Raw genomic sequence first — 27200 nt, 5'->3', positions numbered from 1 at the left:
TGGTGGCTTTCAGTGCCAGGTGACTGCTAGACAGAGGTGGCCAGGAGGTGGCTGGTCTGTAGGACAGGCCAGGTGAGCTGTTCGTCTCTGCTCACGGTTTGCAGCAACAATGTTTCTTTTGAAACCAGGATTTAAAAAAAAGGTGTTTATTGAGAGCATTTCTGAGCTGGGAATGTTTTTTATTATCTGTTCTGTGGAGTGCCATGGGTGGGCATCAAGATTGGCCAAAGAGATAGCGAAAAAGGGAAGCAGGAGGGATTTAATAGTGCCTTTAAGAGATGGAAATTAAGGATTCAACATTAAAAACAGTATTGAAGTAAAAGGCAGGCTTTCCATTAATTAGACTTATAGATTTGTACTCTTTGTCCCAATGTTCTTTGAAGTTAATGAGTGATTCCTGCATAAACAGTTTATGATATTTATAAAATGTCTCATCAGTATTTGTTTTATTTCTGGATCTTCATATATTCATGCTAGCAGTAATGGTACTAGAATGTTTGAAAATGAGTTCACTGCAAAACTTTACATTGTTAGAGTATACACCTTTTCTTCATTGCAATATATCTTGAAAAATTGAAATCAGATTAAATACATTTTACAAGTCTGAAAAAGTGAGATAAGAGGTCCCTGGTGCACCATCAGCTGGTGGAGGAGTCTTTCAGAAGTTCTCATGAATGCTAATAGGTTACAGCTAAGGATCTCTGGGGTGAGTGGAAATTGCTGCTTGTTATATGTTTTGGGGGAAATCTGATCTACCCAGCACTATGCAGTCCTCTCTTTCAGGGAATAATACACTGGATTTTGGAACCATCTATACTAGATTGTTGCAAATGCAAAAGATTTACTGAATTGATTAAATAACAGCTGTCTTGAGAAAAAACTATACATTACCATTTTTCTTTTTTAAAAAAAAAGGGCTTTGAAGGACATTCTTGGCTTGTATGGCATCTCCCACAAAAATCCTTTATGATTTGTTGCATGCACCTCTTTTATCCAAGCATGCTATCATGCTGTGACTGAGAACTGGAACATTAATTTTGAGAACATAGGTTGCTGTCAAACTACTGGAAAAAACCAAATCCAATGTAGAATAAAAGCATTTAAATATATATATTTTTTAATGCTCACATTTCAGAAGGTTTATAGTGATCATACACCATCTGCTTCTGCACGAGTCAATTAATTTACCCTGGTGCTAAATTAATATACCTGTTTACCAAGGCAACAGTTCTGTGCTTCAGGTGTATCCAAAGGTACGCCTGTGGCTGGCAGACTTGCAGTCAGGCAGGTCTAATTTCACACAGTTTCCCATCTGCTTGGAAAACTGGTATATATATACATCTGTGTGGCTGTAGAGATAGCAGATCATATTTAACAGCCCAGTTAACAGCTAGGACACAAAACAATCATACCTTCTCTTTAAAGAATTTGGAGATTGAGTAATAATTCATTGAGTCACAGAATATGCTGAGTTGGAAGGGACTCATCAGGATCATCCAACTCCTGCTCCTGCACAAGGCACCCGAGGAATCCCACCCTGTGCCTGAGAGCACTGTCCAAACACTTCTTGAGCTCTGTCAGCCTTGGTGCTGTGACCACCGCACTGGGGAGCCTGTTCTGTGCACAAACACCCTCTGGATGATAAATCTTTTCCTAATATCTGACCTAAACCTCCCCTGACACAGCTTCATACCGTTTTCCTTTTCATACAAAACTGCATATTGTATGATTATTGTATGATTATTACTTAGTTTTAAGAAGTGTTTATTTGGAGATTTTGGGCATAATGTAGAAGGTGGAGCTGGCACTGCTGACTCTGCGTGCATGCAGCCTATTTCCTTTCTTTCTCCTAACAACATCAAAAAATGAAAGTATGTTTTCATGTCTTTATCATGGCTCTTAGGATATTATTTCTGTTGAAAAAAGATCTTATCAGCTTTCATGATAAAATGTTGGAAAAATTGATCTTCTGCCTCAGTGTGCCCAGAGCTGAAGCAGTAATGATGGGAACTCCTTCAGAAAAACAGTAAAACAAACAGTTAGGCATTAGTATTTTGCTTCCATTTCCCCACAGATAATATGATAGAAAATTTGTATCTAATTGTACAAAAAATGCTTCTAAATAGCTTGAAATGGCTTGCTTTTAGACTTTGTGCTTTATTTAGCACTTCCACGGTGCTGCTTAAGCAGCTGCTTAAAAAGCAGCTTTCATGAGATATTGCTACATTAGCTTTTTAGCTCATTGTCTGCTTAGAAAATCAAAGGAAGACATTTATAAGCAAAATTGCTAATTCTCAGATAAGCCCTTCCAGATAAGGTAGAAAGTTTAACGTTTATTATGAATTAATATTTTTATCTGAACAGAAAATAAGTCCTCCAGCACCACCTTTAAATTATAATTCTTATTTTCATCACAGCAAACAGAAACGGACGTAGACTTGTCAGTTGACATTGCTTGGCATGTCATCTGGTTTTCTCCAAGATGCCCAGCCTTAGAGATCAATACAATAATTAGCTGCTTTAAACTATAATTATCAAGTATTTAAAAAATATTTCCTTAAATAAAATTGGTAGCTGTACAAACTCACTTGAAAATAGGTGCTTTAGCATCTTCGTGGTGAGATGAAGAGTACTGATGCCATTCAAATGCCAACACCTCTAAGGCAGCTTGCTTGAATTCCACAAAACTTTTTGATGTTTGGCTTAAAAAGGAAAATTAATGCTTGGCTTCTGAAGCACAAAATATCTGCTGCTTTTTAATAAGTGTGGGAGCCATATGGTTCTACATCAGGAAGGATAATATTTTCCAATCCAAAATGCTGTCCTGCCTTTCAAATGCAACAAAGTATTTTCTAATCTAACTCTGCCCTGAGCAGTTATTTACTCTTCTGTTGTTTGATTATTCATCGAGTTTCCCTGCAAGACCTTATCATGCATTAAGGAATAGTCACCACCAATACTTGTGCAGCTATATTAAACAGGCAAAATGAAATGGTATAAAAATATTATGTGAAATAAAAATAATATAGAGAGATATTTTGAAACAAGTTGGTCTTTTCTAAGTCTGCTTGTCTGGAAATAGGATTTCAGAGTAGGAGGCAAATTGTAGCTGGGATTTTGAGATGTGTTTTTTGTTGTTACAGGCCTCTAAAACATGCACACATTTCTGTCTAAAGAAAGCAGTGTACTGCATCTTGAAATTGTTTTCACTTAAGCAAAAAATTAAATAGGACAATTTTATTTCATAATAGGAGATGTGTGAATTGAATCTACTGAAAGCCACATAATCAAGTTACTCTAGCTTTAACAAGTTGCCATGTCTCAGCTGAGCATCTGTGTGAGCTCCCAGTCCATGGCATATTGCAATCATTTGACTTAACCCTCTTTCACTCTGGACCTAATTAAATCTCCATGCCCTGCACATGCTGTGGTGATGTGCAGAACCTCTGTCCGTGTGCGTGACTGTTCTGCTCCTTTTGTGCAAGGCAGCCTTGCTGGGGGGAGTTGGTGACAACTGCTCCAGTTAGTGGGGTTCTCAATTTTAAGTGTGTAATTTGCCTGGAAGGGCCCTATTGTCTGCAGATTTGAGCATTGTGCTCAACAGAACATTTGCCTGGAGTTCTGGGCACAAGAGCTAACCTTGCAGAAAATGGCCTTTTGGTAAGCAATAGCAGCAGCAGCAAAGTGTGAACTGCAAGAAAAGCGTAGTGAAGTGTTAATTTCAATGATTTATTTTAAAAGATGGCCTTTCAGCATTCAGCTGAAATCCAAACCATTCTGAAGAATGCTCTTGGCCTATATAAGAAAGGGTATCTTGGTAAGTATGATAAAATAAATATCCTGTCCTTTATGATCAAGTTGCATGTACCTCATCTCACATATAAGTAGATGTAAACATCAGACTAGTTACTATTTTCATACATTGTATTATGTTTTAAACTAGCATTTAAATAATCTTTAGTCTTTAGAGTAATCTTTAATTAATCAGTAAATTATTCAAAATTAATTTATATTCACTGCTATTTCTAGCAAGTAACAATAGGAAATTATTTTTCTGGTCTGTATTTGGAGGTTCATCTATTCAAATTTGTAATGTTTGGTAAAATACCTTTTGTTTGTTTCTTTAATTTTAAGATTCCTCTTTCTTCAAATATGACTTCTGTGACCAGTTCACAATCAAGATCAAGATATTTATTTTAAGTTGATCACATGGTTGTTTGCATGTTAAGATCTTGGACAGACTGCTGAACCTGATCCATGGAATACAGATACCAGTGCATAACTGGTACATTGTGCAGTGTACCAGTGTGAGATGCATTTTAATAATGCCTGTATAATGTGATGAGATCTTCAGCTGGTAGTGTAACATACTGTAGCCTGTATTTAAAAGTAGAGTAGCCACTAACAGAGCCTCTCAGTTGAATCAGTCACTAGAGATACAGCCTAGCCAACCTTGCCATCCCATCTTCTGCAGCTCCCCTTAGTGCAGTCCCAGCTATGCCACTTGTAATCCACCACACTTAACTACGTTTGCAAAGTGTGGAATCAGAGGTTCTAGTGGTCTACATTTGGGCCCAAAGTAGTTCTGTGCCAGCTTGGTAACTTGCCTGGAATGCTGACAAATAAAGGTAAACTGGGAAATTGTGATACAGGAGATCTTTTGGAAGAATAGTCTTGTCACTCTTTGCTGGGCTTTCACCATTACTTTGTACCGTAAGCAGAGTCCTTGAAGCTGTGGGACAAGGTCACAATAAGCTACTGCCACAGGTCCTGAATAAGCTGAATGCAAGTGGCTTTGTAAGAGTAAGTGTACTCCTGCTAGCTGGCTCTTTGGTAATTCTGTCGTGGGGTTTGGTCCAGTCAAGTTATTAAGTTGGATAATTGTTTAAGTAACAGTGAAATTCAGAAATTGACATTTGTTATATAGGAAATTTAGTGGAACATGGGACTTTGCTATGCTAAGTGAATTCAACTGTTTTGCTCAGTTCATAAATATATTTTTACTACCAGTCCTGCAAAACTGAGCTCCAGCTGGAAAGGCAAGCTGTGTGCTGTTTCATCCCAAAGTTTTGGTAATAATTTTCTGACACCCAAATTTTGCTTTCTCTTACACCAGTGTAACACTATCACTGTCACTCTGCCTCTGGTAGAACTGTAGGATGGTTACTGAGGATGTAACTTGAGCAGCATCACTCTGACCTTTTAGTGGTGATGCCTGAGAAGAGAGTGTTTGATTGTAGGAGCCCAGGCTGTTTTCATTGTTGGCAGCAAGGAAAGAAAGCCTATCCATCTAAAGCTGATTGTGACTATGAATGCAATTTACAGAAGATAATGAATGTGATGAGAAGGTTTTCAGCCATCTCGCAGGAAAAAATCTTTAAATTGTTGTTTCACGTGAGCTTGTGGAAAATAAAATATTTGAAACAATTCTTGAACTGATTCTCGACAGAATCTATATATACTTTCAAAAGCAGTATCTGACCAAGGCTTCTGTGACTAAAGCACAGTAAGCACACTGATCTATATAGAATTTGGGAGAGTTGTGCCACCTATAAGTAGTGCTATTTGTGGACAAAATAGCAATTTTGCTATTGCAGCTGTATTTTTGTATCCCCAGATGCTATGTTGCCTAGCAGCATCGTTAGAGAGTGATCTCAGATGTTCTGTATGGTGCTGATGGCACTGATGTACTGCATCAAAGATTGCAAATGGCATTGATTACCTGTTCCTCACTTCTCGTTTTCTTATGTATGATAATCATCCTGAATCAAACTAGAAAAGGATTCCTGACCCATTTTTGATATTCTGTAGAACAGTATTGGTGTCAGGATCCTGAGGGGATTGGTAGGCCTTAATGACCCTGAGTGTTAGTGTCATGGAAAGGGGGGTAAATGCTTGTCCGTTTGTAAATCAAAAGCAGGCCTCTACTACTTTAACATGTAAAGGAAAATTTTCAGAACTGAGTGCATCATGAGAACATCTTGTCATGCTTTTTAATTTATTAGGTCTCTAAAATGAGTTGAACATGACTTGTATGAACAAGAGAAGGATTGAGCTTGCTTAGATTTGATAGATGGAAAACTATTTGAGATTGTGATATAAAGTGCCATAACAGAGGGAAATTGGCTCATATAGTTAAAGTAAATTTCTAACTTCATGCTTAGATACAAAAGGGCACTGAAGCATGGTGGTGATTATTACAGACCTCTGTTTTCATAGTAATTTTCATGGTATTGAATGTTAGCTATATCACATGACATGGACAGGAAATAGTCTTTGGATAAAATTTGGACATAAAAAATTGTAGGCAGAAGAACTAGAATTCATTCTTTTTATATATATTTTATTTTGACTTACCAATGCCCTTGGTGCAAGGGCTGTTTCTTGCTGTGCAGGGGAGCTGTAGGCACTTAGTGTCTTCGAGAACTTCGCTGCTTTGCAAAATGTTGAAGTTGGCTACTGACCCCAAAAGCTTTTGGTGTGGGAAAGTGTTGAGAGAGAAAAAGAGAACAGATGGAAACTGATAGACATCCCACTGCTGTCTCATTTCCTTGGGAAACCAGGCTAAAAATAAGTTGAAAACTTGAGGACTGATACTTTGTTGTGAGTGCCCAATCCTGCCTTGGCAGTCATTCTCACTCATCCAAGAAACCTTTAGGCGAACTCAAAGATCTACTCTTCTGTCAACTGGAACTAAAAGGATAATCTATTGTTTCAACCAAAGGTGATACATTTGGAATACATTTATTCACTGTGTAGAATACATGTATATAGAGAGATACATTTGAGCCAAATGCAAAAGGCGTTGGTGTGTGTCAGAGTATGTAGGGTGCATACCAAGAGTTAGTGAGTGATTTCTAGTGAAGTGTTTTGCCTCGTGCTAACATTATATGCAGTATGATAACCTTCTTGGTGATCTGTTAGCTTCCCTCTTCCCTATTTTGATTGTCCACTGTGGACCAGATTGCTGACCTCAGACTGTTGTGCTTAGAAGGAAGGTATTGCTCAGAAATGGGGCTTGTGAGGGAAGAAAATCAGTTTGTCTAGTGTAGAAAGCATACACTCAATTTATGTTTGAGTACTGGTAATCTGAAGGGCGTGATATGATCTTCTTAAAGAAGAACCATCATTTTGGTTTGACTTTGTTCCTTTTTTTTCGTTCTTAACTTTCTTTATGTGAGTGAAACAGCAGCACCCATACCTCGTGCTCCTAGACATATGTGTGTGGAACTGCCAGGGTGGAAGGAGCTCTAGTGTATTTTACCATGCTTTTCTGCCAAGGAAATTGTGCAGGCATTTCCCAGACTATCAAATGTGTGTGCAAAAAGCTTGAAAATGCTTCCTCTGCAATCTAAATGACTACTCACATCACATTGGGATTTATTAGGCTTGAGAATTGTTTCCGTAATATTACTGTAAATAACTCAACCCTGAATTCTGCAACTAAAAGTGCTTTAATGCCATTATGTTTTAACTGGCTTTAGAAAACCAGCAAGGTTGAACTGAACAAAATTACCTTTTGGTATAAACTGCTGTAATATTTTTCTCCAGACCTGAAATGAAAGGAGCTGTAAATATGGTTCCAAAATTATTCTCCCATCTAGAAGTTAAAAATAGAACTCAAAACTCACTCTAGTTCAGTTGCTGTTATGGGAATTGGGGAAAGAATTAATTGAAGTGCTGTGACCTGAGTTAAGCAGGGTGTTATATTTAGATGGTCAGACAAGCTTCTTTCAGCCTTAAAACCTAGAGACCTCAGAACATTATATGCAACTTCTATAAAGTGAAAATAAATAACCATGTTTGTATTTTTCTAGTATTTACAAATTAGGTGAGATAATTAGAAATTGCAGGAAAATGTGTGTCATTCCAGAGAGAATAATGATTTTTTCAGTGGTTTGCCTAAGGGCTTTTGATACCAAAATAGTAACAAGATTCAAAGTACAAAGAAGGTTGATTTAATATTTCTTTAGGGAACTGTCCTGAAGAATATGTAACAATCTGCTTCAGACTAGGAAATGTGAACCCAAAGACATTTTCTAAATACCACATTCTTCAAGCATTCACATATAATTGCATGACTGCCAGTGACAATTGCATTCAATTGTTAAAGAAAAATTCTGGCTGCGTCTTTGAACAGATGGGTAAAAATGGGGTATGTATTGAGGCCAGAATAAATTGGCTTGCTTTGAAGAGGTCATCAGATTACAATAATCTTCACTAGCCAAAACAGACCATTAGGCATTTGGAACTATACCCAATACATGTGTTTTTGTTTTTTTTTTTTTTTTTTTTTTTTTGTTTTTTTTTTTTTTTAATCTGATCCTTTAGAACATTCAGCTAACTTGTAGAGGCTGTACTCAAGCCAGTGATGTCTATGTAGGACATAAGATTTTTCCTGTTTGAAGGTAGGATTTAGGGATCATAGACAACTAATAGCTGAAGGAATGCAGCATTTTAAAAAATAAAATCTATAAATGAAGAAAAAGAATGCAAGTCTTCCACATGATTTTGTGTGGAATTTGTAGAATTAGTCATGCTTGACACTTGCATATGCAAAATGTAAGTAATGCTTAGCAGCTGTTCTGAAAGAGAATTCACTTGAAGTTCTGTTTCATGAAACTTTTGTTTGTTTCTGTTCATTAAAAATATTGTTTTTTTTCTTTTTCTCATGACTAAATGTTGTGCTGTCTCCAGTCTTTAATGCAAGAAGCTGAATTGCATCTTTGAAGCTCCTTAGAGGTTTAGGCTGTAAATGGATTTTGCAATTGAAAGTGAAAAATCTAAGAAAAAATATTCTGTGTCATACACTTCATCTATTTAGTGTTGTTCCTTTTAAAATTAAGGATATTTGTTTTAAAAAATCCATCAATTTTTGCTTAAATTCTCTCTATGTTTTCTGAAGAAAAGGGGAATCATAGAATGGTTCTGTGTCTGCAACATTCCATTCTGGTACTACAGTCTTAGACCCTTTGGAGTCTGCCTACATGGAGGATAGTGAAATCAAGGTTTGACAGTCTATGGAAGGATCTTTGGTGTTTTTAATGCATAAATTCTACATACAGTATATACACTACACCAAACTCACATTTTTGTGACAGTGCACATTTATTCTCCCCAAACAAAACAATTAACTGATGGAAGGGCTGTGGTGCAGGACTCTAATCAGTGTGCTGGAAGGAGGCAGTTCAAGCACAAGCACAGGAGCAGGGGCTGTGTATTTGGACATGAACTCTGCCTTTATCCCAGATGTCATGGACTGTGTATGTGTATTATCTTCCCTGTTGTCCTTCTTTTATTTTTCAGATCAATCTGATAGGAATATGTGTGACAGTGAAGTTGTTATGCTGCAGTGTGTTTTAATAGCTATCAACCACAGTTTTTTTCCTTCCATGCAATTACAGGTGCTAGCCAGAGATTCATGAATCTTCCTGTTCTTGGCCAGTGTTCCTATTTCCCTGTTTAGTTCATCTTTACCTGCCATATCAGCTTATAGAGACATCAGATCAGACATTCAATAATACTTGTATTGGAAATACACAGAGAAATGCTGTCAAGTGGTATAAGTATATTCTTGCAAACTTCATAGAAAACAAAACCAAAGGGATTCTCCATCTTTTACCAATGTAAAGAATCTGGGTGCTTTTTAGCTCTCAAAGTAACTTTTATGAATTCATTTAAATGTATTTCTCCACAAAATTTTATTTTCATGTTCCTTGTCATTAAAGAAATTAAAGAAATATATTTTTTAACTTTTAAAAAAGTAGCAGGCAAAAGCATTTAACTTTGAAACCTAAAAAAGGTAGGTTTGAGCTCTGGAAGTAGATCTGTTTCACCATCCTGTCTTCCTTTTTTTAATCAATATAATGAGGCTTGTCTCCAAACTGTATTTCAATTTGTATTTACATACCTTGCATTCAGAGAGGTGTGTATTAAGTAAGAGCAATTTTGTTCTTAGTTGACAGTTTATTTCAAATCAGTTTTATTTGTTTGTCTAGCTGCAGAGCATTAACAGTATCAGCCTATTTTGTCATATAACAAGAATTTTTTCTTTTTAAAAAGGTTTTTTGAATGATTCAGTTACCAAGTGCATTGTGGCTCTACGCTTGACTGTGGTGGTGAAAGTGAGTACCTGCACGCCTGTGGGAAGCCATTCAGACAACATCCCATGTTCAGGGAAAGGGAAATGCATCACCAAGCCAGATGAGGTAAGGTCTACTTACCAAGATGTTCCTGTAATATGGCAATTCCATGATAATTGAAACACAGGGCAAATTGTCCTTGGTGTTTATACCTTGCAGCTGTGTAACAGGCGTCGAAATCTCACGTGTTACTAAATAACATTATTTATCTGCTATACCTGAAAATCAAGCCTTGAAGTAAGAAAAAAACAGAAACAAGATGCAAAGATCATACCCTGCCCTGGCAATAAAAGTAATGGTTCAAATCAGGTGTAAGGGAATTTGTACTGCAACTTAGAGTCACTGTAGAAGGAAGTTTCTCTAAGGTAAGACCTCAGCTTGGGCACTTGGGATCTCCAATCTCCAGACCAATGTGCTCAGATTTGTTCTCAACCTTCTCAAGTGTTTTAGGTGAGCTTTAATCTAGTGCTTCTCTCTCCACGTCTTAATAATTGCTTACTCAGAATAGACTGACCAGTGCCATGGAATTACCTGACCAGAATTATGAGAAGAAGCAGAATGGAGTAATTTGGTAGTGGTTGCAAGGTTTCCTGTACAGCTTTGTCCTTTACATAATACTGCACTGAGGGATCATGATGCCAGTTCCACTGGACACTGGGGATTTTGTGTGATCCAGCAACATAAGAAAATAAGAACCAAAGCTGTCAAATTTGCAATCTGTATTCTGCTTTTACAAAACCAGACTGGGCTTTTGTGATTTAGATACTGTATACTCTGTTACCTTCTATACGTGTTATTTTTTATTTCATGGATTAAAAGTCATTTACAGCACAAATATGCACGGTTAATCTTTGGTTTTATTACTATTCATTTGGGAGATAAAAGCAGTAGTAACTGTTGAGTAAATATTAACAGCTGTGAGCCTGCTGTGAGCACAAAAAATTTGGCATATTGACTGAATTCACTTGTAGTTCATCTGCTACCAATTTCTGATTTAAATTCTCAATAAGCATGTTTGATAGAAAATGGTGTTTTGAATTGTAACAACAATAATTAAATTGCCACAGTAATCTATACATACGTGGCAGTACTAACATCTGGAATAATTATCTGTTTTATTTCTCAAAAATGAATTTGTAAAATGCTTGAGGTAATGTGTGAACGTAATTATTGCAAGATGAATTTAGAAATAAATGCTGCATTACTGTAGCAGCTGGCTGGTATCCAAATAAATTATTCATTCAGATACAGCGTTCTATTTCATAGTCCAGTTTAGTTTTTGTGCTTTACTGTATTTATAATTTTTATTTTATAAATTCAGTATTTTGAATTTGACTTACATAAATATGTTCAAGTTTACTATGCATAACAGCATATCAAAATATTGTCTTTTTCATTTTTTGTCAATTTGAGAGTTATATATTTTGATAGATTGCCTCATTTAATATATTTTCATGTTGTTTGTCCAGTTTTATGACTCTAATTTCTTTCTCTTGTTGCATGTGATGTTACAAAATAAGAATAAATTGTTTCCTATATCTATGCAGAAGAATTAATGCTTTTCTGTATTAAGGGAAAAGCATATATGGCCTCTAAAAATTCTCCACGTGCACTAATCTTTTAAGATGTAGCAAATAAAGTAAAATTTTCTTAAAAAAAGGCAGACAGATTGGCTTCACAGCAAAGAAGAGAAGCAATTATTTAACTAAAAAAAAGATAAACCAGTGTCTGTATGTTCCAACCTGTAATCTTGACATGGGAAGCATTGTGTGTTAAAACCAGAACAGTGAGTGATGAGAGAGCCCTGCCTTGTGCACATGCAGGCTGCTGCTTTCCCTGGCAAGTGAACATAAAAAAGTAGACTTTTTCATATCTTTCCACTATTATTTCTCTGAACCTAATAACCAGAAAATTTATTAAGGCAGTGTTTTTGGTACAACATGCACTAGGCTGTAGTTGACCAAAACTCTGTGGCTGAAGCTGTGGGACACACAAACCATGTCAAAATCCACTTCTGAAGAGTATCTAGCAATTAACGGCAGTCAGAGATCAAGAATTAGCAGGATTCACAATATTTCTAAATAATTTTTTTTTAATTATGTAAATATATCTACATGACCATTAAAGATATTTATATATCTTCAAATAAAATTTTAACTTCAGAAATGCAATTGCTTCTATTTGTGCTGTTGTAAACTGCTCTTGAGTTTTCTAGAACTTGAATAAATGAGGAATGCTCCCCGTGATCCTCTCAAATGCCATCAAACCTGTGCCAGGTGCCTGCTGGGCTGGGGTAGCTTGCTAGAACATCAAATACAGAGACCAAAAGGAAGTTAATTATATCCAGCCTCCTGCTCCAGGGGGAATTAAAATACCCTGTTGTCTTGTTGCCTGTCCTGTGCTTCTAAATCCATGAGCTTTCCTTGCTCTTTAGCCTATTAGGGGCATCAGAGAACTTCAGATAGGAAACTGATTCATGCCTAGCATAAGATAAAAATAGAAGGGCATATTTCATTAAGTAGAATGTTTTTGCCATTGTTTAACTGAAATTATGTGAGATGTGCTCTAAAATATGTCTTGATGATTTCCGTAATAATGGAGCAAGTGGCTGCCAAAATTGCATGCTTGACATGACAACCATTGTGTCTGTTTCCCACAACGCACTTCTTTTTGAAGAACATAAACTTTAATTTTCTTAAAATTTAAAATGCGCCCTTTGTGATTTGCTGTTTGTTTTTATCCATAATTTATTCTGGTTTTGCACAACCTAGTCTTGCAGGATTCAAAGCAACTTCTTAGAAGAATGCATAAAAGGCCCAATGCCATGAGCAAGCTCAGAGCTCTGCTGGCTGTAGTCATTACTTCCAGTGCCAAGGAGAATAATGGTTGTCTTTAGGCTTTTATGTACTTCATAGTTTTATTTCAAGTCTAGTAGAATGTAAGAGAATGTAGGAACACATCTGCTTATTGGGAAATTTAAATGTAGTTAACAATCTGCAGTGATATATGTACAGGGGGTTAGTGTTATGTATAGAGTGCATATAACTGTAAACAAATGAATTCTGGTCTAACCTGGGTGTCTTGGCCAGTTTACTCATTCCTTGCTGATCTATAACTTGACTTCGACTCAGCTAGATGCTTTATATAGAGTGTGGTTATGAAAAGCAAAGTTCTAATGCAAAGTTTTGTTTTCAATTATTGTTTCTTTTGAATGGAAAATAAAATGAATCACTTTGAGTGAAGTTCTGTGCAGTGAGGTGATGCTGAGCTCAAGGGATGCCTTTTTCTTCCTTTGTATGAACTGTGTGCCTGTTTTGCTGCCATGCTTACCACTTGTCCACAAGGGAAACAGGAATGTGTCAGAAGTACAGCGCTGGTCTTGGCATCATCACAATATAAATACCACTCTCACATTCATCTGCTCTCCTTCACACCAGGATGAGTTAACAGTTAGCAGTTAATGGAAAAGTTGTGATATTAACCCAAAGGGGAGAGATTTGTCTGGTGTGAATTTCTGATTTCATCTAAGACTTTTAAGTGAACTGGGGCCATCCATTGATTGTGAGTGCCACAATTTTGCTTACATAAGAGGTTTTTTCTCTCACAGGTTGCTCTGTTCCATAACTTTGACTCTCCCATAAAAAATATGGATGGGCTCAGTGTGTAAATATGAATTTTTATTGCTAGATTTAGAACCCATGAGATTTACACAAAAATATCTGGCCTCTGCCTGCACAGAGAAATAATACATTGAATTGAATAGCAATCATTTCTATGTCTTCTATGGAAGCTGGAAGCTTTGGGATAGATCCATTTGATAATAATCTGTAAAAAGGCAAATTATAAAACCCCTCATGGATACCTGAAGGTATGCTGTCCTGCGTATGGACTTATTTTCCTAAATGGAGTATGTAATTATCATGTGACGTTTTGCTCAAATATTACAGTAACTCACTCTGAGTTCTACTAAATACTGAAAGTCCTTCTCACTAAGTGAGAGTAGATATTAGTTTTGTTCTGGTCATCTTAACAACTTCTTTGCTATTGTAAAATAAGAATTTATTACTCTCCTCATTAGACTAGCAAAAAAATACTATATTCCAGCTATATTTATAGTATGGTACAGATTGTATCATAGCAACTTATTAAAAAATTATTTTATTGCCATTGAAAATTATACTATATATTTGCACTTAAGTAAAATAGATGATCTTTTGATTGATAGTAGATAGTTTTGAAGTTCTTACTGACATTAATTCTAGCATAGTGGCAGTGTGGAGCTGCTTCTTGACTCAGTTTTGCTTAAATATACTAGTACATGTTATCTATTCAGGAAAAATAAAAGTAGTATATATTGGGGTAAGTGATAATAACCTAATCTCCACAGAATAACCTGTCAGCATCTCAAAACTGTTACCTGCCATTAGATATTTCAGATTGAAGTGTTAAAATGCTTTTCTTTTGCTGCTTTCAAACCCCATTTTGTTAAGTACTCTTTATGGTAAATTGATCCCTATATCAAACCCTTGGATAAAACTTTAAAGATAGTTACTGTGCTATGTGAGTATAATAATTTTGACTCTTTTGCTTGACTGTCTTTCTTTTCTATTGAACTACAGCCTTTTTTGGAAACCCGTGATTGGTGGTGTGTGAGATACTCAGAGCTGTTTTGTGAAGAGGCTAGGGTAAATTCCATAACATGTGTAGACTGTACACTTAAGGAGGACTTCTGGCACTCCTAATAAATAACAAAGTCATGATTTTGAGTTTTGAAGATGTATCATATTTATTCTTTTATAACTCTACCAGAGTGATAGTTGTAAGGAAGAGTGAAATATGGAGTTTAGTGAGTGTTTTATTTAGGTGAAGATTATTATTTTCTGCTGAAGTCACAGCTGTTTATTCATATGAAGCAAAACCAGAACCCCCATCTCTTTGTTTCCAGTTCCACGTGTGTTCTGCACTTGCATTCCAGTGTTTGTGCATGGGACAGCTGCGTTCCAGCACCAAAGGTCTGGCTTTGGAGTAGATGAGAGTGAGTGATGTTGCCATCTAGTGTTTGATGAACAACGATTCAGATGTCATCTAAATGCATACCAGAGAGGAGAGAGCTTTCCTTGCTTCTTTTCTTGGAGACTTCCTTGACAATCTTAGTCACCTAAAGAGTTTTTAAATCTGATTTGAATTATTTTCTTACCTACAAAAATGTGCCATATCATGCCTCCTGTAGGTACTTTAAATCTTTATGGTACGTAGTGGTCTTGATTTTTATTAAGCAGCAAAGTTTGGAAAAGGTAATGAATACACTCAGAAGAAGATATATTTTAACAGAATTGTAAAGAGGGTGTTACTGCTGAAATGCCACTCTGGGAGGCTGTCATGTAAAGAGTGCATATCTGTAGTAGGGTTTTGTTGCAGTAAATCTGCACATTATTGATTCTGGCAGTTATTTCAGCCTATAAATCTAATTTCTGGAATGGAAGAAAAAATGTATAATGATTTAGATATTATAGATCTGATCCCAGACTCCTTGTCTAGAAGAAATGACCCAACATCATTAAAAATTTGAGCTGAAGAATTGATGCAGGTTTAGTATTTCAAGGAGTAACTTTGTTCAGTCAATGTATTTATGGCAACTACTGTTGTTATGAACAGGAAAACCACACTATCTTTGTTCAAAGTGTATTAAATGAAAACATCATCTTTGAAAAATTATTATGAAGTACATATCCTCTTTGTTTTAGGCAACATTTTTTTGTGAATGTGAAGATGCATATAAGGGCTCCCTGTGTGAAGAATTTGATGCCTGTCAGAGCCAACCTTGCCAGAACAATGCAACCTGCACTGATGTAGCACAGAAACACGACAGGAACAATTTCACCTGCAGCTGCCTGCCTGGTAGGTTTTGAATTTTTGAATAATGCAGCTTTGCTTGACATTCAGAGCATCTCTTTTTGCAGAGCAGTGAACTGTGCAACTTCTGATACCAGAACAGACAGAAAATGCAACAACAACATAAGGGCAGTGGAAGGTTCTTCACTGGTGAAAAATGCCATTGAAAGCACATGTCTGAACTTTAACCCTGTGAGGGAATTAATCATAACCTGTGGAACTTTACCTACTAAAAACACAGCAGCAAAATCTAGTTTACATCAGCTTTTTCTTTATCAGTTTTTTTTTTTTTTCCAGAAGTGTTCTGTGACCACCACACATAAGCTTGGGCTTAGCATTTTGGTTTTTTTAAATAATTCTTCCTAATTTTTTTAATATCAAATGTCTAACGTCATTGAAATGACTCAATCATTAAGTTCAGTGGTTTGTGTTTCTACCAGTAATTATTGTATCCACCAAAATTTGTGTCCACACACTAAAAAACAGTCTGGAAAACTAACTGTTGTCATTTAACTTTGAATTTCTAAAAAATATTAATTCCATATGAAAAATATTAAAGATTTTTGTAGGTAAGAGTTTAATTGTCCTATGTATCTTCATATGCAAGTTTCAGAAACATTTATATGTGAACATGATCATGCTTCCCAAATTCTGATAGAAGGAAATGTTATGAAGTCAAATATCAGCACCAAATGCAAAAGGATAACAATTCTTAGCATGTATCTCACCAAAAACCTGCTTCCCCCCCTTCTCTGGTGGTTGTTTAGTGCCTCTGCATTTCTAGTCCCTGCCAAGTATTTGGGATGCTATTCCTGAATCATATTCTCTTTCAGATGGACAAAACATGCCCTATAGGTGATAATAAGATAGGACATATTTATTTTTATAGATGTGTCATAAGATATCTCTAATGTGTTTCCCTGCAAGCTGTAATGACAATTGCAGGAAGACCAGTTCTTGTACCAAGATTCAGAGCAGTATAATAATTTCAGCCTTCATGCCACATTCTTTTGGATACATGTTGAATTCCAGGATAATTTTGAACCTTCACAAGCTTGGTAACAGTTCAAAGATGGAAGAATGTTTAAATGACTTAAGCACATTCAAAACTGTGTTACAATCTATAAAAATAATCAGCTGAATGTGCAAACTAAAAAAAGCTGTGAAGCCTATAGATGAAAGAAGTCAGTGGATGCAGTCTTCTATAATACTTCATTGTTGCTTTTGTAAAATTTATGTGAATTTGAGACCAGTTAGAATTACAGAAATCACTAGCTTTCCAGAGTGAAGCTGAGATCCCTCCCTCCAAGTGCTTCAACTCAGTCAAGAGGACCTGCCATGTGAGACCACATTTCTGGCTTTCAACCTCATTGTTTTCCTCCAGTTTAGGTGATTTAATAGAATCATTTGTCAATATACAGCAGTTTCTTTTTCCAGGTTTGGCACTGCAGAGATCAGTTTTGTAATTTAGCTCTCTATAGCATATAGACGTGGAAGGTACACAAAGTCTTATAGATGGTTTTCCATGGTAGTGCCATAGCAACTCTGTGTTGACAGCTATTTTATGATGACATCATAAATTTAGGTGTAGGTCTTACTGTGCACAAAAACATACCAATTTTGATTACATTAAAAAGAATTATTTAATAAAACCTAATATTTAATAAATGGGTGTTTGTGCCCCCCCATTGTTTCATTTGGGGGGTTTTCCCTCTTCTTTTTCCTTTTTTCTCCTGCATCAGCTAAATCCTGTCCATGTATGTCCTCTGTCTCACCTTGGGGTCTTTCTCTTCTATACCTGTTAATAGCAATGCTCATCTGGTCACAGCTTACTAGCCTTTAATACCAGCTATTTGGTTAAATATGCTAATTATGGAAGATATTAATAATTTTTGTAGGGTTCCTTTTAAAAAAAATGTGCCTGGGTATAGCATATAGTTTTTTCTTCAGTCATGCATCCAAGATATTTTCTTGGAAGTAATTAAAAATTAGAAAAGGGGAATGTGTGGTGTTTGTTATGAAATATAGGTATGGAGTGTAGAACAATTTAGCTTGTATTTTAAGTTTGTTCATTTTTTGGGGATGTGTTACAGACATCAGACATATGGAACAAAGCAAACTTATGGTCAAATAGTACAGTACACACAATCTGTAGCTTGTGAACTTATAGAAGCTTATTTGGAAGAGTTTGCAACTGTGCTGAGCAGTTCTTCACAGCTCCCACTTAAAATAAACACTCTTCTTGAAGCCCAGAAGTAGGAGCAAATGACAGTCATTCAGCATATGCACAAATAATTCATAGTGTTCAGTTCTGTTTAAAGCCTTGCTAGAGATTATTGACTTGGGGGGATTCAAGTTGCGTTTGAAAACCATACCAAAATGACTTTATTTTTTTGGTTATATGAGTACCAGTGAGGACCAAATATCTATTGCCAATTCACGAGTGATGTCAGAATATTGCTGTTGGTAAAATACCACAGATGCAGTCTCTAGAGTTCTGTTTTTGTATGCTTCTCCCATGAAGTATACATTTTAATTGGAAATCTCATTTTGTAAGAAATGAGAGCCTGTCCTAGATTCTATTGCTTATATTGGTTAATTTGATTCAAGAAAATGAATGGTACTACTTGGGTGGCCGAGCAGTATGTTTAGTGGTAAACCTTTTTTTTTTGCTCCATGTTCTGAATATTGTGAGCTGTTTTGTAGGTTACACTGGGGAGCTGTGCCAGTCAGAGATTGATCATTGCATCCAGCAGCCGTGCCAGAATGGAGGAACCTGCTCATCCCACCTCAATGGATTCAGCTGTCAGTGCCCAGAAGGTAACCAGCAAACACCTTTCTAGTACCTTGTTCAAAGTGCTGGTTTTACTCTAAATTTTCAATTATATTGACATGTAGATATGTACATTTAAATTTTTAAAAACTGTGCCTTAGCTTGTAACTGTAAGCAAAAAAGAAAACGAGATGAGAAATCTTGGGATAATCAGCAACAGGATATGAAGTGTTTTAGGAGTTTATTGTTGCAGTGTATATGTGGTGCAGAAATGTTCTTTATTTCTACAATAGAAATCAGGCTCCAGCACTGATGAGAGAGGTGAATTTGAGGAGACTCAAGGTGTGATCTGATTTTTATGTTGTTCACTAATGTGTTGGAAAAAGATGTCTCCCTTGTAGTATTTGCACTTTCTGCAGATGGGCCAGTTGGCTAAAATGTGTGTAAAAGTAATAACTAAAGGAATTCTTTCAATCCCCAAAAGTTTTTACTTAATTCTCCTTTCCATTTGGACATACTCCTTTCTTGACATGAAAGCTTCTCACTGATTCTCAGTGGTAAATCTTGTAAATGTGAAACAAGGACACCCCAATGCCAGAGTGTGCTTTCGTAACACCGTGCTGACTGCAATGACAGATCCCTAAATTGCGCATGAAAAAATTATCATGAGTGGAAGTTTTCAATTATGAAGCCTCCTATTAGTTATTTATAATTAAGATTGGAACTTTGAACTAATTATACTTCTGTCCTTCCTTGATCTGCGGATGTTGGTTTTATTCTACCAGTACTTCAGCACTTGCTCTAAGGCTGCAGGTTTTTGATAACTGCTCTGGTAATATCTATGTGCTTAATAATGAAGATTATTTGTAGTTTCTTCAGGCTGATTCCTTGCTTTTTTAGAGTGCTATGCTTTAACACTTAACTGCTGTGTTGAAACACTGACTGACATATTGACAGCCATGCTCATCCTGCATGTGGAAAATTTTTGGAAATTGTTTCCCTTATCAATAGTAGTGAAATTCAGGAGAAAAATATTAGATGTTAGATTTGGTCTATAATTTACTTGCGATTTCCCAAAGATATATTTTCAAGAATCTTTAAGGAAGCAGCGCAGGCAATGATCTTTTCAAGACTGTTGAGCAGAGCAGCTACTGGGATTTTAGGTTGTTTTATGTCTGCCATACACGTTTCTGTGTGTGGCTCATTAATTGCTCGCTCCAGTTGACCTGTTAATAAATATGCTGATTACAGTCCAGATTCTCTCCTGCTGTCCACGGGGCAGGGTGATGCTGGGCTGGGCCGTGGTGCTGTGGCAGTGGCTGTGGCTGTGCCAGGCGCTGTGGCTGTGGCTGGGCTGTGCCAGGCGCTGTGGCTGTGGCTGTGCCAGGTGCTGTGGCTGTGGCTGGGCTGTGCCAGGTGCTGTGGCAGCGGCTGGGCTGTGCCAGGCGCTGTGGCTGTGGCTGGGCTGCGGTGCCGGGCGCTGTGGCTGTGGCTGTGCTGTGCCAGGCGCTGTGGCTGTGGCCAGGGCCCCGTGCTGTGCCCTGTGGGGAGAGCAGGAGAGGGAACCCTGCCCTCCACCTGCCTCCAGAGCGCCCTTCCCGAGAGACTGGCAGATCTTCCTGCTGTGCCTCTGCTGCGGGTGCGGAATTCCCACCGGCAGCAGCTTTTTGGGGCAGGATAACCAAGTCACTGCCGCCTCTTCTCTGTTTGCTCGTGTTTGGATATCTCTGTGTTGAGATGTTTGATTCCTCAGTCTTGTTGCCTGCTTTGTTCCCTGACTATTTATCTTCTGCTCCTTTCTTTTCCATTGATCCATATTTGTAGTTGATAAGTTTCCAATTGTTTGTTTTGTGGTGTGCTTTAAGTTTCATTTTGGCAATGTTATTGTACTGTTTCAGTGTTTAGGCTGTATAAATTGCTTTTTTTCCTTCTGGGCATATTGGTATCATCTTTTCAGTATTCTGATCTTTTTGTTTGTTGGCACTTCTGGTTTGTTTTGTATTACGAGCTTGTGCCCCTTTTCTGATGGGAGTCTTGAGGTTTTCTATGGTTTCTGGACTTGCCTTAAAGACACAATGGGATTTTTGGGCCTTCTAGAGGAAAGAAAAAACCAAACCAGCTTCTTAGCAACTTCAAGAAGAATCTTTCTGCTCTTAGGCTTTGTTGATAGGCAAACATGCTTTTTGAGTCATCTTTCTGAAACTTTCTGTGCAGTTATCAGTTTTAGTCTCCAGTATTATTTGCATATTTCTGAGAACAGCTGTGTTGGAGAGCAAAGATGGAATTGGGGGAAAAGCTGTTACTCTCGTTATTCATTTATATGTCTGACATACTCACATGGTATAAATGTTTTCAAAAGCACTGGGGAAACCAAAGAAGAAAGGCTTTTCAGAAATACACTTACAACTCCGGGTAAAATCAGGTGTTGTACATTGACCTGCATTGTTTCCAATGTAGAAAAAGTCTTTGGAGGGGATAGAATGTTTTGGAAATCACTTTCTGGACTGGCCAGGACTATTTCTCTTAGACTAGTTTTATATTAGTTTCTTGGACATAAGAAAATCATTCTTAGGTTTGTAGGAGCAAATGACATCTTGTGTTCATGGTTGCTCTTCTTGTGTCAGCCTGTGATAACTCAAGAGCAATCCCAAAGCGTCTCCCTGACTCCCTAACAATTGCTGGTGGTTCAAAGAGTGATTGTTTCCCATGAAGTTGCACAGCTGGGCTGTACCTGTGATGAGGGACAGTGTTGGCACAGAAGTGGCACAGCCTGTCTGCAGGGGCCCATCTATTGCTCTGGAGCAGCCTCTGGGACATGCTAAGCAAAAAAGTGTTGCTTCTTCATTTTGTTCTGGAAGGTCTAATGTCAACGAGCTGAAGAATTCAGTTATCTTGTGGAAGGAAAGAATGAGTTGATTTAACAAAATGTATTGCCTGAGTTTACTAATGACTGTCCCTTGATCATTCTTAGATCTTTTGAGGTGTTATCCTTTCACAGAGGCATAATTTGGGAGCTTTTGTTTGGGTTTTAATCTCTGAAGAGATTCAGTAATTTTTGTAAATACAACAGAGTAGTTAATTGAAAATTGCAGATGCAGTAACTTGCAAATTTGCCTGCCAACCCCCAATTTTCTAATTTAAGTGAGGTCTCTTGTTCTGCTGCTATTCTGCTCTGCTTAATAGTGATCGCTTGTTGAGAAAAGGCTTTTCCTTCTGTAGTGCTAATTCAGCACAGTGGGGAAAGGTAACCCAGGAGCTTGTGTTTGTGTAGGAACTGCAGTCTGCAGATATCATGTGGCTTGGAAAAGGATAAGAAAATGTGGCAACTATCACACAAGGAAAAGATGGCAGATAAAGAAATGAGATGGAAACAATGAAGAATGATCTTGAGATTGTGTGTTTCTTTTACAAACGAGATCTGTGGTTCATGAAAGAACACATGATAACTGACAGAAGGCTGGATCTGAGGCCCTGAAAAAGCAGCCTATCTCAGATGTGAACAATTCTTGATGACTCTTCAGACAATTTCACTGTCTTAAGAGTCCTTTAGTAAAGAAAATTTCATTATGCTTACAGATTCCATTTTCTGTGGGATGCACTGTAGGGTTTAATACCCAAAATACATCAGAAAATAAACTCTTATGTGAAGTTGTTGAATCACTTGTAAAGGGAAAATTGGATTTTGTATTTGAATTTGTAGTGAAGAAGCGTAAGCAATACTAAAGACCAAAGAATTTATTTAAAATTTTGACACTGTTACTTTCAAAATAATGTCTGGATCTTGTATTTGCTTACAATTATGTGGAGGTCACCAGCTTGGACAGAAGGGGCACAAATATTTTCATTTGGATTAATATATTTTTGAAAAGGGGCAGCAATAAGGGATATCAGTCATCCTCTAGAATAAAAGAAGACAGAGCAAAAACAATGCAATGATAAAGAGTTTAACATATATAGATTACTTGAAATTCACATTTTAGTATTGATTTTATGTTACTTTTGACAGTTTGATTTGAGGAGCTGCAGGTAACTACTGCAGGCAACACACTGAGCAAAAGTGTCCTGAAATATCTGCAGGCATTTCTGAAAATACTGAAAAGCAATAAATTTATGAATGCTCTTATAATGGCTTCTGTGGTTTAGAAAATAGAGTTTGACAGCTATAGAAGATGCTACATTGTGATTCATATGTGTTGATTTGCAATAGCAGCTAGAAAATGCACATTGTCACTATGAATCTTAATTGACTGGGAGAACAGAAATTATTTACTGACACTTAAATAGTTTAAGTTTTGAGGATTTTCACTATTTTCTTTGCTTCATTGTTCATGTAAAAGCCTTTTTCTCTAGTACATCTTGCAGATGTCATTCTAACTTCTTTAGGTTTTACATAGAATAAACCCATTTACAGTCTTGATCCCAGGAAACTGGGTCACACAGCTGTTGCCTATGGAAGATTTCCCAAGGTTACTGGTGACCAGAATGCAGAATTTTTCATATTACCATAAGAGAGTTTAATTTACCTGAAGAACATTTTGTCGTTAATTAAAATTCTTTATGGCTATTTAGTTTCTGGTACTTTCCATAATCTAATGTTTTTACCTGGCACCTTCCCAAATTGCTCTTATTTTTAATAGACTTCTCCTTAATGCTTGAATAGGTTTAGCCTCTATTCATCTTCATCAAGAAAGACTTAGCTAGAGTGAATTTCAATCAAAATCTTACAGCGTTTTAATGATTTCTTGATCCTTCTGATTAGTAACTTTTTTCTCTCTACAGAGTTCTGATGAAATACCATTTATTTCTATTTCCTCACAAGACAAATTTCTATAGAGAAAATAATAAATTGCTTGTATTTCTTTTAGTGCTTATCCCTGCATATCATAGTTAAAAGTTTCATAGTTGTGAGCCCTCACAATTCACAGACTTAGTTTTTCACATACTTGTAATTCTTGGAATTGGGTCTAATGTAACATTCAGACAAATTAGTTGTTCTGCAAACTGTATAAAAGGCAGTTCTGTGGTGTCTTCAGAAAATGTTTGACTTCTTTGACTTGCACATGGCTCTTTTGCTTTCAGTAGCCAAATAATTAAATCCCACTGTGGTGAGAAATTTGGCTTTTATTTGTAGCTTTTCTGTCTCTGAAATCTGATCTAGTTTCTATCATTGCCCTGGAGGTCTGTAGCAATTTATAAAGCATATCACCTAACTTAAGACTGTTATACTTCCTGACAACTAGCCAAATTACTATCCATGTAAGCACAGACATTGTACTGTGGGTTTTGCCAGTATAAATATTTTCTATTATTGCCTTTCCCCTTCACCTTCTTTGTTATTCCTTGGTAAATGTTGTATTCGGTTCTTTCAAATTACCACTAGACTTGGCATTTCAGTCATGTCCCTTTTATGCCAGCAATGACCTACATGCAGGGCTGGGTCCATGCTAGCTGGTTGAAGAGCAGTTCAGGGGATATTTTTCTGCAGATAAACAATGATGATTTCTTTCATCTGGAATTTGGTTCTGTTTTCAGTCAATACACCTCTGAATTTGATTTTTATAGTTATTTCTTGCATAATTTGCTTTCAAAATTTGGTCTAGTATGGATTGAAGTGTACATTCAGAAATGCCAGAATAATAGATTTCCATATTTTCTGCTTTGAGTTTCAGATATTTTCAGATATTTGACTTGTGCTTGAGATTTGAGCTCCCAGAATCACCTAAACGCATTTCACAGTGCAGTCAAAGATAGCAGAAGGGCAACATGTTTTGGTGTATTTTAAACCTGCATATGTTCCTGAAGTGCTTTGTCACTTGAAACATTAGCCATCTGCCAGTAACCTCCTCTTTGGAGGGAAGATTACTGCAAAGGTTGTATTAGTGTCATTGTGTGACCTCAGATCTCCTTAAACCTTTATAATCTGGTTTCAGAGTTATTTGAGAGATTTCACTGGACTCACTGGCTGATCTCTTCCTGGTAATAGTTAGAAGTCCTTGCAGATTCTTTTAAATCTGACCAAGATTTCATTACAACAGTGCAGGCTTTCTTAATTTGCTAGTGAGCCATTGCTGGAATTACATTCTTGCTCTTGGGGTTTCTGTTCTTTGCAGTTTCTGGTGGTTAGTTATCATCTACAGGAGGGAGTTCTAGTATAGGATTCCACAGTGTTTGTCTTTAGGCGCTCTCTGTTCAGCTTTGGTGAGCAGGTGGTCCTGACAAAGCCCATGAAGCAGTTGAAGCCATAGGGATAGCAACATGGGGAGGACAGAAGGCTCTTGCCTGTTCTTCATCTGTGCCCTGCCAGACCTGATTTTCTCTCCTGGTCTGTTGCGGAGTTTGTATGACAAAACTTAAAAGTCCAATCTGTATGTTTTTTTCTTTCCATCTTCCTAGCTACTTTCTTTTTTGTAAATTAGATTATTTTTCCATCTTTTTCATTCCATAATTCTGATGTAGGACTTATGGATATCTAAGGGAGATGCAGCGTTGAAAGTCATTTTCCAGCACCTAATGTTTTGAAGATGCCCCTAAAATCCTGCTGCCAGTTGTGACCAAAAAAATCCAAAGCCTCGCGCACTCACAGAGCAATTGTGACCTCCCCGTCTTTTCTTAGTTCCATTAATATAAATTTTGTTAACTCTGTGAGTAGATCTCTGTAGTATGCTCTGTGTGGGTTACTCACCTTTGTTTATTATTCCACTGTAATATTAAGAGCTTTTTTACAATGTAAGATATTCCAGGGAATTTTATGCCTGAAAAGTAATGGTCTGTACAAAAGGACCAAATACTTATTAAAAAATATATCATTGAATGGAAAGGTCAGTTGGTTCTTTTATTTGGAAGGGTTCTAGAATTTGAATATGCTTTTCTACCTTGCTTTAGGATACAATAACCATGCATTGTGTTACTACATACATGATGCATGTGTACATATAGATACAAGCTGCAGTTACTGTAATTTATTGAAACATAATTCTTCCCTACATCTGATTAAAAGTTCCCTTGAAAGAATATCCTTTTCCTTATGTCTGTTTTTGGCATGGTGTTGCTTTAATAAATCATTGTCTCTCCTGCTAATGAGAAGTTTTTTCTTGTAAAAGATATTTAAATTATTGAAGCTCAATAAACACATGTTATGTTTAGGAGATTGTTTAAGAGATTACATTTTACATACTTGTTAACAGAGGAAAAATAGGTCAGTTTGGGCTTTTTTTCTTTTTTTCTAGGCTAGCCAGCTCCTGATCTTTAGAAAATCTCTGCTTTTCAAGCCAGATTCACTCAGAAAGCAGATAAGCACCATCAGTTTCAGAAAATATTTTTGCAATTTACTGCCTTAATCACTTATAGTATGATATTAGCTGAAGCATCTCTTTTCAGAGAATGTTAATAGGCAACATTAGAGTTTATGGTGTAAGGACTCTGTACTTTTATAATATTCATAGAATTAAAAAAGAAAGGAATATAGGTGTCTCAATGGCTTACTTTTAACTTGCTTTAGTTCTTAAAATTGTATGCATATCAGGATGCTTACTTTCAAACCCATTTGTTTCTTTTAGGGTTTTTAGGAACCACTTGCGAGGACAAAATAGACCCTTGTGCGTCATCTCCCTGCCAGAACAATGGAACCTGCTATGCTGACAGACTTGCCTTCTCCTGCAGCTGTAGTCCTGGATTTACAGGACCTACATGTGCTCAGCTGATAGATTTCTGTGCTCTGAACCCGTGTGCACACGGCATTTGTCGCAGCGTTGGAACCAGCTACAGATGCCTCTGTATCCCTGGTTTGTACCAAGTCACATCCTCTGTAAATCTTCCAATGTTTTTATATGTAGGTTCCATATATAGCTTAAAATGACTTCCTTTTCTTCTCAGGCTATAAAACAGATTGAGCAGATGTTCTATCTGCTTAGAGCAATGATAGGAATCTACACATTGCACTTGGAAAACCAAAAATTGCAGAGTGAGCACTGAAATACCCACTGAGATCCATATGGCTTGAGTGAGCTCTACAGCTGTATTACAAAACTGTAGTCTGCAGGATAAATCTTTCTAAGGCGAGGCATCAGCACTGTTGGAATTACAAAACTTGATAGAAATAATGGAAAATATGACACTGATCATCAGAGGAAAAAACAGACAAGGTGGCTGAACAAAGGTAGAGAAGGAAAAATATTGGTTACTTCAAAGGGTTTAGTTCTGCTGTCCATATTTACATAAATTGTCTCTCTAGAGAAGATCCAGCAGGGCTGCTCAGGTGAGTCCAGTGAGGAGACTCAGCTGGGAACTGTTTGGTAGCACAGCCTGACACTCATGGGGTCTGTGTAGCAACTGGTTTAGCTCCAGATTTTTTTCATCCTTGTACCAATATAACAGGATATTGGGGTGTTTACAGC

At 36.9% G+C, this 27200-nt stretch overlaps 1 protein-coding gene across 1 annotated transcript in view; it reads left to right on the top strand.

The window, feature by feature from the left end:
• Window positions 1-27200, top strand: part of DNER (delta/notch like EGF repeat containing) — a 113686-nt gene that overhangs the window by 64184 nt on the left and 22302 nt on the right. The window contains exons 5-8 of the mRNA XM_038145803.1: window positions 10063-10208; window positions 15887-16040; window positions 18741-18854; window positions 26364-26588. Of these exons, the coding sequence (XP_038001731.1) occupies window positions 10063-10208; window positions 15887-16040; window positions 18741-18854; window positions 26364-26588 (639 nt within the window). The remainder of the gene's footprint in view (window positions 1-10062; window positions 10209-15886; window positions 16041-18740; window positions 18855-26363; window positions 26589-27200) is intronic.

The sequence above is a fragment of the Motacilla alba genome, chromosome 9 (genome assembly GCF_015832195.1).
Source record: "Motacilla alba alba isolate MOTALB_02 chromosome 9, Motacilla_alba_V1.0_pri, whole genome shotgun sequence".
Lineage (NCBI taxonomy): Eukaryota > Metazoa > Chordata > Aves > Passeriformes > Motacillidae > Motacilla > Motacilla alba.
Note: the sequence above shows the minus strand (reverse complement) of the source record. Positions and strands in the feature narration are given on the sequence as shown.